The 12,323-nt window shown below is 43.9% G+C and overlaps 1 protein-coding gene across 2 annotated transcripts in view; it reads right to left on the bottom strand.

Annotated features, from left to right (window-relative positions):
* Window positions 1-12,323, bottom strand: part of tfap4 (transcription factor AP-4 (activating enhancer binding protein 4)) — a 27,851-nt gene extending 15,528 nt beyond the window's left edge. For both annotated transcript variants that reach the window (XM_061302502.1, XM_061302503.1), the window contains exon 1: window positions 11,965-12,323. In XM_061302502.1, coding sequence (XP_061158486.1) covers window positions 11,965-12,053 — 89 coding nt within the window. In that variant the 5' untranslated portion in view covers window positions 12,054-12,323. The remainder of the gene's footprint in view (window positions 1-11,964) is intronic.

The raw sequence follows: 12,323 nt of genomic DNA, 5'->3' as shown, positions 1-12,323 counted from the left end.
GTGTCATTCCGGGTCTCCTCCCCCACCAACCCTAATGTCATGTTTAAGATCACTGATGCCTTTACAGCCAGCCATCTTAATCTAGCCCCACATAGCTACCCAGTTAGGCACCTACAGAGGAAGTTCAAGCACCTGCGTGGAATCCCTATTCCTACCTTCCGAGAAGTAAAGCCCTTGCTTCTCATAGGTTCAGACCAGCCCCACCTCATAACCCCCATCGAGCCTGTCAGGCTTGGTCCTCATGGTAGCCCAGCAGCTGTCCACACTAGACTGGGGTGGACCTTGCAGGGCCCGTGTCAGTCGACGGGGCGGACGGCTCACCCAGCTCAATGCCTGTTCACCTCTGTTCCACCACCCATGGATGATCTCTACAGGCATGTGGAGAGACTCTGGCAAGTGGATACAGTCCCCTACAGGCCAGAGAGGGAAGTGACACGATCCAAGCAGGATCAGCAAGCCATAGCCCTGCTGGAGACGAAGACAGTACGTACCGAGGTGAGTGGCATCCTTAGATACGCTACTCCCCTGTTACGCCATGCGGCTATGCCACTATTGCAAGCACCTAAAGAATCAGTTATGGCCCTGCTGCGCAGCACTGAGAGACGCCTCCTTAAGAACCCTGAGCAGGGACAAGCATACCAAGCAGAGATGCGGAAACTCATCGAGTCAGGCGCAGTGCAGGAAGTTAGCGAGGACACCTCATCAACGGAGAGCTGGTTTATCCCCCATCACCTCGTGACCCATAACGGGAAGAACCGCCTCGTCTTTAACTGTTCTCATCAATTTTTGGGCCAGTCCCTTAATCAGTTCCTCCTACCGGGCCCAACTCTAGGTGCCTCCCTGCTAGCGGTCCTATTGAGGTTCCGAGAATGTCCCATTGCAGTCAGTGGGGACATTAAAGGGATGTTCCACCAGGTCCGTCTCCTCCCTGAGGATCGCCCCCTTCTGAGATTCTTATGGAGAGACCTAGAGGTAGAACAACCACCCAAGATCTTTGAATGGCAGGTCCTCCCCTTTGGGACCACCTGTAGCCCATGTTGTGCAACATACGCCCTGCAAAGCCATGTCAAGGATCCCAGTAAGTCAAACGATGACATGAGGTTCTCCGTGGAGCACTGTTTCTATGTCGACAACTACCTGCAGAGTGTGGCTACACCCAGCGAAGCAAAGGGTCGGGTGGACCGGCTCAGGGAGCTCCTCGCCTCGGGCGGCTTCGAATTGCGACAGTGGGCTTGCAACGACCCAAATGTTCTCAGCCACCTACCTTCAGAGCTCAGATCCACCAGTCTAGACCTGTGGCTAGCCCAAGATAAGTCCAACCCGTTTGAGTCGACCCTGGGCCTCAGCTGGAACTGGCAGGCAGACTCCCTAGGCTACAAGCAGCGGTTAGTCCCTTACGATGTACCAACCTTGAGGAACATTTATAGAATCCTAGCCTCACAGTACGATCCATTGGGATACCTGCTGCCATTCTCCACTCGCGCCAAGCTCATCCTAAGACAGCTGTGGGACAAGCAGCAAGGTTGGGACGATCCTAACCTCCCTCCTGACCTGCTACAGGCTTGGTCCTGTTGGGAGGCGGAGCTCAAGCATCTGCCGGACATTACCATGCCACGTCCGTATGCGCCTGCTGATAGCCCCCGCGAAGGGACCACTCGGCAAGTGCACATCTTTGCTGACGCCTCAGAAAAGGCTTACGGGGCTGTAGCCTTCCTCCGAACCGAAGACAACCAGGACTCAGACAACAACCCTGCCGACGACCTGACAAGAGGGAAGACATTGATATCCCTGTTGGAGCCCAATCGATGGTCACACGGACCCGCCTTCCTTCTACAGGGTCCAACCACCTGGCCAGAAATGCCACACTGTATTCCACCTGATGATGCCGCTGAATTAAGGAAAGGTGCTTTCTGTGGGTCCACCGTCACCTCACCTGACATTGCCATTCTACAAGACAAGACATGCAACACCTGGCAGGAACTCATGGACGCTACTGCAAGGGAGCTTCATGGCCAGGCCCCTCCGGTTTACTCACCTACCGCTGAAGAATACCGACAAGCTGAGGTACTCATCCTTCAACGAGCCCAGAAGCAATCCTTTCCAGACGACTGTGCTCAGCTGTCAGCAGGGAAGCCCGTGAAAACTTCGAGTCGACTCCTTACTTTAGCGCCAGTCATCGACGCCTCCATCGAACTAATCAGAGTAGGAGGCCGGTTACGCCGTCTAGAGGGCCAGAACGAGGTCACCCCACACCCTATCGTCCTCGACGCCTCACACCCTGTGACCCGCCTGCTCATAAAGAAATATGACCAGGACCTTAAACACCCGGGGCCAGAGCGAGTCTTTGCAGAGCTGCGGAGGACCTATTGGATCATTCACGGCCGTGAAGCAGTTCGCCGCTATCAACGTTCCTGTGCAGATTGTCAGCGCTGGCGGGCCAAGCCTTCCATACCTAAAATGGCTGACCTCCCAACCGCACGCCTCCAGTTGCATAAACCTGCCTTCCACGCCACTGGCATGGACTGTTTCGGTCCCATGTTAGTAAAGGTTGGACAACGCCATGAGAAACGCTGGGGTCTCATCTTCAAGTGCTTGACCACCAGAGCGGTACATCTGGACCTCATACGAAATATGGACACTGATGCTTTCCTGATGGCTTTGAGGCGATTCATTGCCAGAAGAGGAACCCCCTCGGAACTGTGGTCAGACCACGGGACCAATTTCAAGGGAGGAGAGAAAGAGCTTCGGGAAGCCTTCACAAGTATGTGTCCAACCCTACAAAGTCAACTCGCTCCACGTAAAATCAAATTCAACTTCAACCCCCCCAGCAGCCCCTCACTTTGGTGGAGTATGGGAGAGAGAAGTACGAGCAGTCAAGTCTGCACTCCGCACCTGTCTAGGTACTGAGCCTATCTATGAGGACGTCCTCTCCACCGTCCTGTTGTAAGTGGGGGCCATTCTCAACTCAAAACCTTTGGGCTATGTGTCCGCTGACCTGTCTGACGTCGACCCCGTGACCCCCAATAGCCTCCTACTGGGGCGGCCTGATGGATCACTCCCCCAAATTGTCTACCCGAAGAGCGAAATCCTGAGCCAAAGGCGCTGGCGGCACTCTCAAATCCTTGCCGACCAGTTTTGGTCAAGATTTATCAGGGATTACCTACCGGGATTGCAAACAAGACAGAAATGGCAAGCCTCCCCCCCCCGACCTCCTGGAGAAGTCAGTGGTCATGATCACCGAGCCACAGTTACCCCGTGCCATGTGGCCTATTGGTCATGTGACGAAGATCCATCGCAGTGACGATGGCCGCATAAGGGTCAGCTGATGTCGACATTAAAGGGCATGTGTACACCAGACCAGTAGCTCGACTGGTGGTGCTACCAGCCCTCCCATCGGACGTGACTCAAGACTCTCATAAAGACTGATGGGCCTTCATTTGAAGCAAATGTGCCCTGCACATTTGGGGGCGGCTGTACAGAAGGCTGTAACATTGTTTGCATGCTGTGCTGTTCTACGTGCATGTTTGCGCTGGCAGCGGCTCTGCCTTGTGTTCCCGCTCCGCATGTCACGTGACTCCATGAGGTGACGCGGCATTCTCCGCGCATGAGCAGGGCAGTCTGGAAGAGAGCAGTTCACGGTATGGTGGTGTTGAAGTTCGCTAGTCATAGTCGAAGCGAAGTAAAGCCGAGTTCATGACCAAAAAAGTAAGCCCTATATCTTTGTTGTTGTATAATCAGTATATTTGTTTGTATTTGTTGCCTTCGTGTCAGTCCGGGTCCTTGTATGGCACTCGGAGCGGATTCGCGGACGAGAGACACTTCCTGTTGCCGCCATTCCTGTTCCTCATTTCGATCACTAGAGGTCTCCCCAGACCATCCGATTGCCCACATTACTATGAGTATCATTGAGATAAGCATAATGTGGCCACTTGTAGCATTAGAATTCAACCATGTACGTTGGCAACAACTTTATTATACTGTATTTCCTTTAGGGTCATTTAAACATGTTTGTGCTATATTTGAAATATTTAGTTTGGGATTGTTGTTTTTACCCTTATTCTTATTATTCGTTATTGCTGACTCCGCCATTCTACAAACCTTTAATTCTGCAGCTCAATAAACCTGTCCATCCATCCATCTACCTTTTGGCCATTCCCTGTGTCCAAACGTCCTTTGCGGCCTCCTGTATTCTGACCGATACACCATCTTGTACACTATATACACCCCAGATCTAGCGTATTACCCTCCCTAACAAATATACTAAAAGACAAATTCTTTTCCCAACAACAGAGAGAGAGAGAAAAAAGTAAAGAATAGCTCCTTTTAATTCAAGTTATACTATTAATATGCATCTTCCATTAATGTTTTTCTAAAAAGGTTAATCATTTATGTACATGACGTAATACATTTTCTACAAAATTCAATAGATGACTCTCCAAGAGCAAGAATGCCACTGCATTTAAATTGGGGTTTTTGGCGGGAAATTACACTTCCGGTATCGATATCGGATATTTTTGGGCAGGAAATACTTGGTATCGGATCAAATCCAAAATCATTGGTATCGCCCATCCCTACGTACCACAACAACACAGAATGCACCCATCCCACTTCCGGGGTTTTTCTACTACGGAATTTGAGTTAGCCCAAAATACACGACATCTCTTCCCCTCTTACAATGAAGGTGCTATATGCACCTATAATTTGACATCTTCAAGATCTATCAATAACTACCATTAAACAATTATCATATATGGTCCAGACAATTATGACAATAATATTCCCATGAAACCTTAACTTTGGGTGAGTTTGGACTACGTTGAATTATACCGAATTATAGCGAAAAACCGATGTCGTACGGCGTCAGCACTATGTTGTTTTCAATAAAAACATGAAGAACTCATGTTTGCGTCAGTCAATTTTAATTTTTATAAATGATTATTCTCATTGGATGTCTTTAAATTCATCCGCGTTCTGCCATTGAAGCGGGGTGCATTCAAAAACCAGTCGTACAGACGGAAACGTTTTGTGATCAAATCTTTCATAACGAGAATGATTTGAGTGAATTGATTTGAATGAATAATTGAGACGAAATTTCAGTTCTGAAGGCTCCCTTTGTCCCAAGCAAAGTGACAGATGGTGGGGAGGGGGGATAAAAATTGTAAAATCAATTCACTCAAATCATTCTCGTTATGAAAGATTTGATCACAAAACGTGTGTGGCTTTTTCTTAAATGAACACGTTTGACATTGCTATCGTGTTAGCTTTTAATTATATTTATATATTATATTCATGTTAAAGCAAATTAATAAATGCAACAATATTAATTTGCTTTGAAATTATCCTGAGTAATAAAATAAAATGGATGGATGGATGAATGAAGATCACAATTAAGTATAAAGTCTCCTTTGTAATATATACTCCTTGTAGCCTGTACCTAAAAAGAGGAGTTTCTTTGCATCGAGGTTTATGCAAAGAGCTCACGTAATTATATTGTTGCGTTTTGGTGAAGTGAATGAGTGTTCTGTCTGTACGACTGGTCTTTGAATGCACCCCGCTTCAATGGCAGAACGCGGATGGCATCAAATGAGAATAATCATTTATAAAAATTAAAATTGACTGACGCAAACGTGCGTTCTTCATGTTTTTATTGAAAACAACATAGTGCTGACGCCGTACGACATGGGGTTTTCGCTTTCCAAAATAGGGGTCGTCACTAATTATTTGTGTTTAGATAAATGTCTGAGCTATAATGGTGTAATTAATGATTAAAACTTGAAAGTATCTGTTTATTGTATTCGTTTATATGTTTAATAAAGACAAAGCGATCACAAAACTGCTGTAATTATTTATCAGCCTGAACAAAACAATGACAAACAGACAAACAAAACCAACAAAGAAACGTAAATCAATAATTACTAAGGACCCCATGATACTCATACACCCTCATTTCTGTACCTTGTAAAAATAATTTCTTCTTTATATCTTTTTTTAAACTGCGTTTCCTCCAAAGTATTCCATAACTTAACTCCACATATTGAAATACAGAATGGTTTTTTTGTTGTGCGTGCCTTCCTTATCCTGTAATTCAATGTCCCCCTTAAATTATAACCCCCTTCCCTCCCAATGAAAAAATTCTGAATATTAGTTGGCAACAGATTATTTTTTGCTTTGTAAAGTATTTGTGCTGTCCGGAATTCCACTATATCTTTAAGTTTGATGAGTTTTGACTCTAAGAATAATGAATTTGTATGATCCCTGTATCCTGCCCCATGAATGATCCGTTTTGCTTTTTTTTGTAAAATAATAAGTGGATATATTGCGCTTATATAATTATTACCTCAGATTTCTACACAATACATGAAATATGGAAGAACTAGTGTATTATAAAGGATGCGAAGTGTTGTATGATCCAGAGCCTGTTTTGCTCTATTTAATACTGCGATGCACCTTGAGATTTTAGTTTGCACATGTTTAACTTGTGATTTCCAACTGATCTTATCATCTATTATCACCCCTAAAAATTTAATCTCATTCACTCTTTCAATAATAACCCCATCCATCTTTATCTCTATTTTCAAATTAGTTCTGTGATTACCAAGAAGTATTACCGTATTTTCCGCCCTATAAGGCGCACCTAAAAACCTAAATGTTTATCAAAAGTCAACAGTGCGCCTTATAGTCCGGTGCGCCTTATATATGGATCAAGTGATTAATTTGTTGATCCATACTGGTTGTACACAGTGCTCTGCCAAAATGTTTTAGTACATTTTAGTATGACTAGTAAATTACAAGGTCGCATCGCTTCCCAACATTACGGTAACTGTAGTCAGGGGGCGTCACCCGAATAGCTGTTGTACCCGCGAGGCTATTTCATTTCAAAATAGGCTGCTCCGTTAATGTTTCGAGTAAATCTACGGATCGATATGGAAGGGAAACATAGGTAAGTAGTACCAATGCGTTAGATCGAACTTTAGTCAGTTCCAATCATTTTATAGGAGATCGTTTGAGAAACGCGATTGTTTACAGAGGGCTCGTTGGTTATTGGCTAGTGGGTGCATACCGCAACCCTAGTCAACCTCAGTTTGTTGCAGTAAAGCTTCTATTTTATGCGCCTTTTAGGCCGGTGCGCCTTATATATGGACAAAGTTTTAAAATGGGCCGTTCATTGAAGGTGCGCCTTATACCCCGGTGCGCCTAATAGGGCGGAAAATACGGTACTCTTGTTTTGCTTAGGTTTAAGGATAATTTATTGCTGTCCAACCATACCTTTAATTTGCTTAATTCATTATTTATTAGTGTTGTTAAGGTGTGTAAATCACTACCAGAACAAAAAATGTCCAAACACGTTGAACAAGTGTCATCCAACTTCACAAACTGCTTCCTTTTTGTTAAATAGCTCTTGATCCATTCTAATGGTTTCCCCCTGATGCCATACCGATGTAATTTATTGAATAATATTTCATGATTTATTGTGTCAAATGCCTTTCTTGGATTAATGAATATCCCAACTGTATATTGTTTTAGGTCTATTGCGTTAGTAATTTCCTCCACTGAGTCAATTAGTGCCAGTGATGTTGCTCTGTTGGATCTAAATCCATATTGACTTTCAGTGAGTACTTTATATTTATCTATAAATTTGTCCAGTCGGTTATTGAAAAGTTTTTCCAGTATTTTAGAAAATTGTGATAGTAATGATACAGGTCTGTAGTTTGTGAAGTGGTGTTTGTCCCCGGTTTTATACAAAGGTATGATTTTTGCTATTTTCATTTTATCTCGAAATATATTGGTCTGAAATGATAGGTTACAGATAGGGGTGTAAATCGCGGGTTTTGTCACGATACGATATCATATCGATACAAAGAACTACGATGCGATATTTGCCGATATCTTAAAGCCTGCTGCGATTCATTCACGATATATCACGATATAGTGCTCTACGATCGATATATATATATTTTTAAATAAAAAATATAGAACAATATCCTGATTTATAACAATTCATACGCAAAATCAACAAGGTACTGCAAACTCTTTATTTAGGAGTATTGTAGTATACAAAGTGCGTATTTTAACACTGAACTTTGATGTCGTGTTTTTTCTTTAAATGTGCGGCGAGATTTATGCTCCCTGAATATTTGATCACCGCATGGCAGGATTTACAAACTGCACGTGTCTTGTCCGTTGAGCCATCTTTTCTTTGGAACCCAAAGTGCTTCCAAACGAATGACTTGAAGCCTAAAGGGGAGCAAATTTCCTCGTCTTTTTGGACACTAGCCATAGCACCAGCCCAGGAGCCACGTACTAGTTGTCGACTCCCCTTTCACGTGCCTGCTCTGCTCACAACACAAGAACGCCGGGCGCACTGCTCCCGGAAAGAGGAAGCAAGCAACAATGAACTGGATTTCAAAATAAAGTCGCGTCTAATGTCCGAGGTCAAACACGGCGACATAAATCGATGTTTACGTTTAGCATCGATGCCAATAAATCGTAGAGCATTATATCGATTAATCGATGTGTATCGATGAATCGTTACACCCCTAGTTACAGATGTATGTTAATGGTTTAGAGATCCCCTCAATCACTCGTTTTACGGTAATCATGTCAATGTCATCACAGTCTTTGGATGTCTTGTTTGTGCATTGGGAAACTATCTTTATGATTTCTTTCTCATCCGCTGCTTTGAGGAACATTGAGCTCAGATTCCTATTTATTAAACTATTACATTGCTCCTCAGTTGTTACTGAATCTGGGATTTGTTTGGCCAGATCAGGTCCCGTATTTACAAAGAATGTATTGACGTTTTCAGCCACTTCTTCCATATCATACTTCTCAGTATTCCTGATAATAAAATATTTAGGATAATAAATTTTTTTAGAGCCATTTTTTATTACAGTATTCATTATATTCCATATTTCTTTGGTGTTGTTTTTATTATCATTTAATATTTTACTATAGTATTCTTTTCTAGCAGCTCTTTTAATATTAGTTAGTTTATTCTTATATTGTTTATATTTATTTTCTGGCTCTTTAGTTCTTTGTCTTATAAATTCTCTGTAAAGTGTATTTTTCTTTTTACAGGCATTTTGTAATCCAGGGATGATCTACATACTTTAGTTTCCTATTATTTACTTTTACAGGGCAGTATTTGTCATATAACCTTTTGAAATTTTTTAAGAATTCCTCATATGCACAGTTAATATTATTTTCATTGTATATAATGTCCCAATTTTGTGACATTAAACCATTTTTAAGTGTGTTTATTGTTTCTTCTGTTTTAATTCTTCTGTATTCCTGTTTTTTGGCCAGTTGGATAATTTTATAGTTGTCATCAAAAACCATAAAAACTGGCGCTGACTAATAACCCACTTAGATAATAATTATTTATTATTCACAATTGTCATGGTGATCTTTCTTGTGATTTCTTAACTAGGCTGGATTTCCATCCATCCATCCATCCATTTTCTGTACCGCTTAGTCCCCACGGGGGTCGCGGGCGTGCCGGGGCCTATCCCAGCCGTCATCGGGCAGTAGGCGGGGGACACTCTGAACCGGTTGCCAGCCAATCGCAGGGCACACAACCATCCGCACTCGCACTCGCACTCAAACCTAGGGACAATTTGGAGTGCTCAATTGGCCTACCAAGCATGTTTTTGGGATGTGGGAGGAGACCAGAGTGCCCGGAGTAAACATGCAAACTCCACACAGGGAGGGCCGGAGGTGGTATCGAACCCGCACCCTCCTAACTCTGAGGCGGACGTGCTACCCAGTGCGCCACCGAGCCGCCACTCCACAGGATGGATGTATTTTCTTTTAATAAATAAACTTGACTTTTGTTGGCGATTTCTCCGACTGCCCAGAAAGGCACCGCCACGATCAGTTAGGTTAAAATGAAAAGAGAGGAAAGTGACGTTGTAAAGAACCATCCATGACAGGATTTTCTTCAAAAATTGTTGCACCATGATTTTCTTAAAAAAACAACAACAATTTTTTGTACTCATGTATAATGCGCCCCCCAGATTTTAGGACAATAAATTAGTTAAATTTTGCGCATTATACATGGGAAAAAACGGTTATCATTTTCTGTATAAAATTTTAATTTGGTGTTCAAAAAGTATTTTTTCAAACTTGAGTCTTGAAAAAGATGGTGTCGTCTTATAATCAGGGTCCTTTTATATTCGGGCCAATACGGTATTTTAAATGGACTCACTTTTAAACAAGGTCAGTATTAATTTAAACTAAAATATTAATTCTGTGGCTACTTCAAATAATTTAAACAAAATGTTTTCCAACGTCCTTTCAGGTAATTCTACACTTTGTGGATTAATACTTGACACAAATGCAATTATGTTTCATACCTATTGTAGTCATTTAAAATGTGACGCTGTATCTTACACCAACACTCATTAAAATACTATTTTAAAAAAAACGCTGAGTTCTGCTCATCCAACAGAAAAAAGTAATGCTCTGTATACCCGATATTATAAAGAAAATGCCATTTGAATAAAATAAAAAAAACAGTGCTATGCATAAAGGTTGGTCTGATATTAGTGCTTGTTCAGGGTATTTGGGAATCGAACTCATGCACACAAGCCAAGCGAGAGCACCACTACTCCATCAGGCATCCCAGGGCCAGTGAAGGTTATTGAGATACATTATACTGTTCAAAGAAAGCAGTAGCGTTGGAAAATATACTCTTCTAGAAATTATGAAACATCTAATCTGGGTCAGAAGATTCTCTCGCGACGTAAAGCATTTCGAATTATTACGGTTTCCATGTCGATCGGATTTTGAATTAACGGCCACTCCATGATTAACTGCTTTTTTTGTGTGGGAGGAGACAGATTGAAACCCTGGGTCTCTTATAGTAAACCTGCCTTATGTTCACATTATAAGGTACCGCTGTAACTGACCGAGAGTTTAAGTTTCCTCTCGTTCTGGAACGGATAACTCAGCGTTTCCCTTGTTTCCGGGGTAAATTACTCAAGAGTTTTCACATAACCCGCTTTCTGGAATACCCCTCTGGTCAACTAGTGATGAGCGCGACGACCATTTGTAAACGACATGACCGTGAATTTAGGTTTACGAAACGAACTACTTTTCCCATGATGCTCCACGCGAGACGGAGCCAGCACGCAACACCGGATGCCCCCCCCCCCCCCCAATAAGAAACACAATTCCTGCTTTCGACGCTTTAATGTGTCAAATCTCTGACGCGCTTTTTGAAAGATGCTTTCGTAAAGACGGATTAAATTTCGAAACGTTGGCCAGGGTAGTCTTAGGAGCTCCTCCGCCCCCAAGAGCGCCCCCCGCCATTACTACAATGCGACAGGCAGCATGGCAGGCGGGGAACACGCCGCAGTGGAGGCGAAGTCACTCCGCTACTTTCCTTAAAAAAAAAACTCTCCCACAGCCCCCCCAAAAAGGGCATTCCAGAAGTCGCAAAGACGACGTCGCGAAGGGGAATAGCAGACGTTAGACCCCGCTTGTTGGTTACAGCACTAGTATCCATCCAAGCAGCAGCATGGCCGCGCTTCCCACTCCAACTTGGCCAACCATACCACCAGTAGCACACGCAGTCCAAACCACCACTCGGGGCCAGGTTACAACTGACCGAACACGTCCACCTTTACGACCCCAGTGAGGGGGCGATTGGAGGACAAACGGAGCGAGCGAGCAGCAGCGTGGTTGGCGTGCTGCTGAGCAACCACGTGGTTGGTGTTTGTTAGCTTCTAACTTGACACATTTCTCACTGGAACGGGCCGAGGATCGCCCAAAAACGTGTATAGTCGTCCGCGTGAAAACCCTTATGAATACCGGGCAGTCATTTCCGCGTGAATTAGTTCTCGCAGATGGGTCGTGCGCGCACAATAACAGAACCGTGTTGCCTCATACGCGCGAACGCGCGCGCGCGCCTGTCTGCGTGTTGTGATCAGAAATAGACAATAACACATGCTGGATACACACCTACACAACCCCCCAATGACTTCTTTCTCCGTTTTCCTGAAGTGTTGCATGGAGGGCACCTTCTGAGCGGGCACCATGAAATATTCCATGCTCGCGGCTCTCCACGGTTGATCCCCCCACCTTCTGCCAGTCCCCTTACTCCCCTCAAAAATAACAGAAAATCCCCGACAAAATGCAATATCCGCTGGTAACAATAATAAAAACGAATAAGATTCGGCGTTTATGGATCTGATCCAAAGGAGGTGAAAAGATGAATTCGTGCGTTGGGAGATGGACTTGTAATGTTACTCGGCTTCCAGCTGATGGGGTTCCCTCGTTGTGTGTGGCTCTCGACCTCGCTCTTTCTCAGCCCCGCCCCT

This window comes from Syngnathus typhle, linkage group LG17, assembly GCF_033458585.1.
Source record: "Syngnathus typhle isolate RoL2023-S1 ecotype Sweden linkage group LG17, RoL_Styp_1.0, whole genome shotgun sequence".
NCBI lineage: Eukaryota > Metazoa > Chordata > Actinopteri > Syngnathiformes > Syngnathidae > Syngnathus > Syngnathus typhle.
This window is presented reverse-complemented; position numbering and strand designations above follow the sequence as displayed.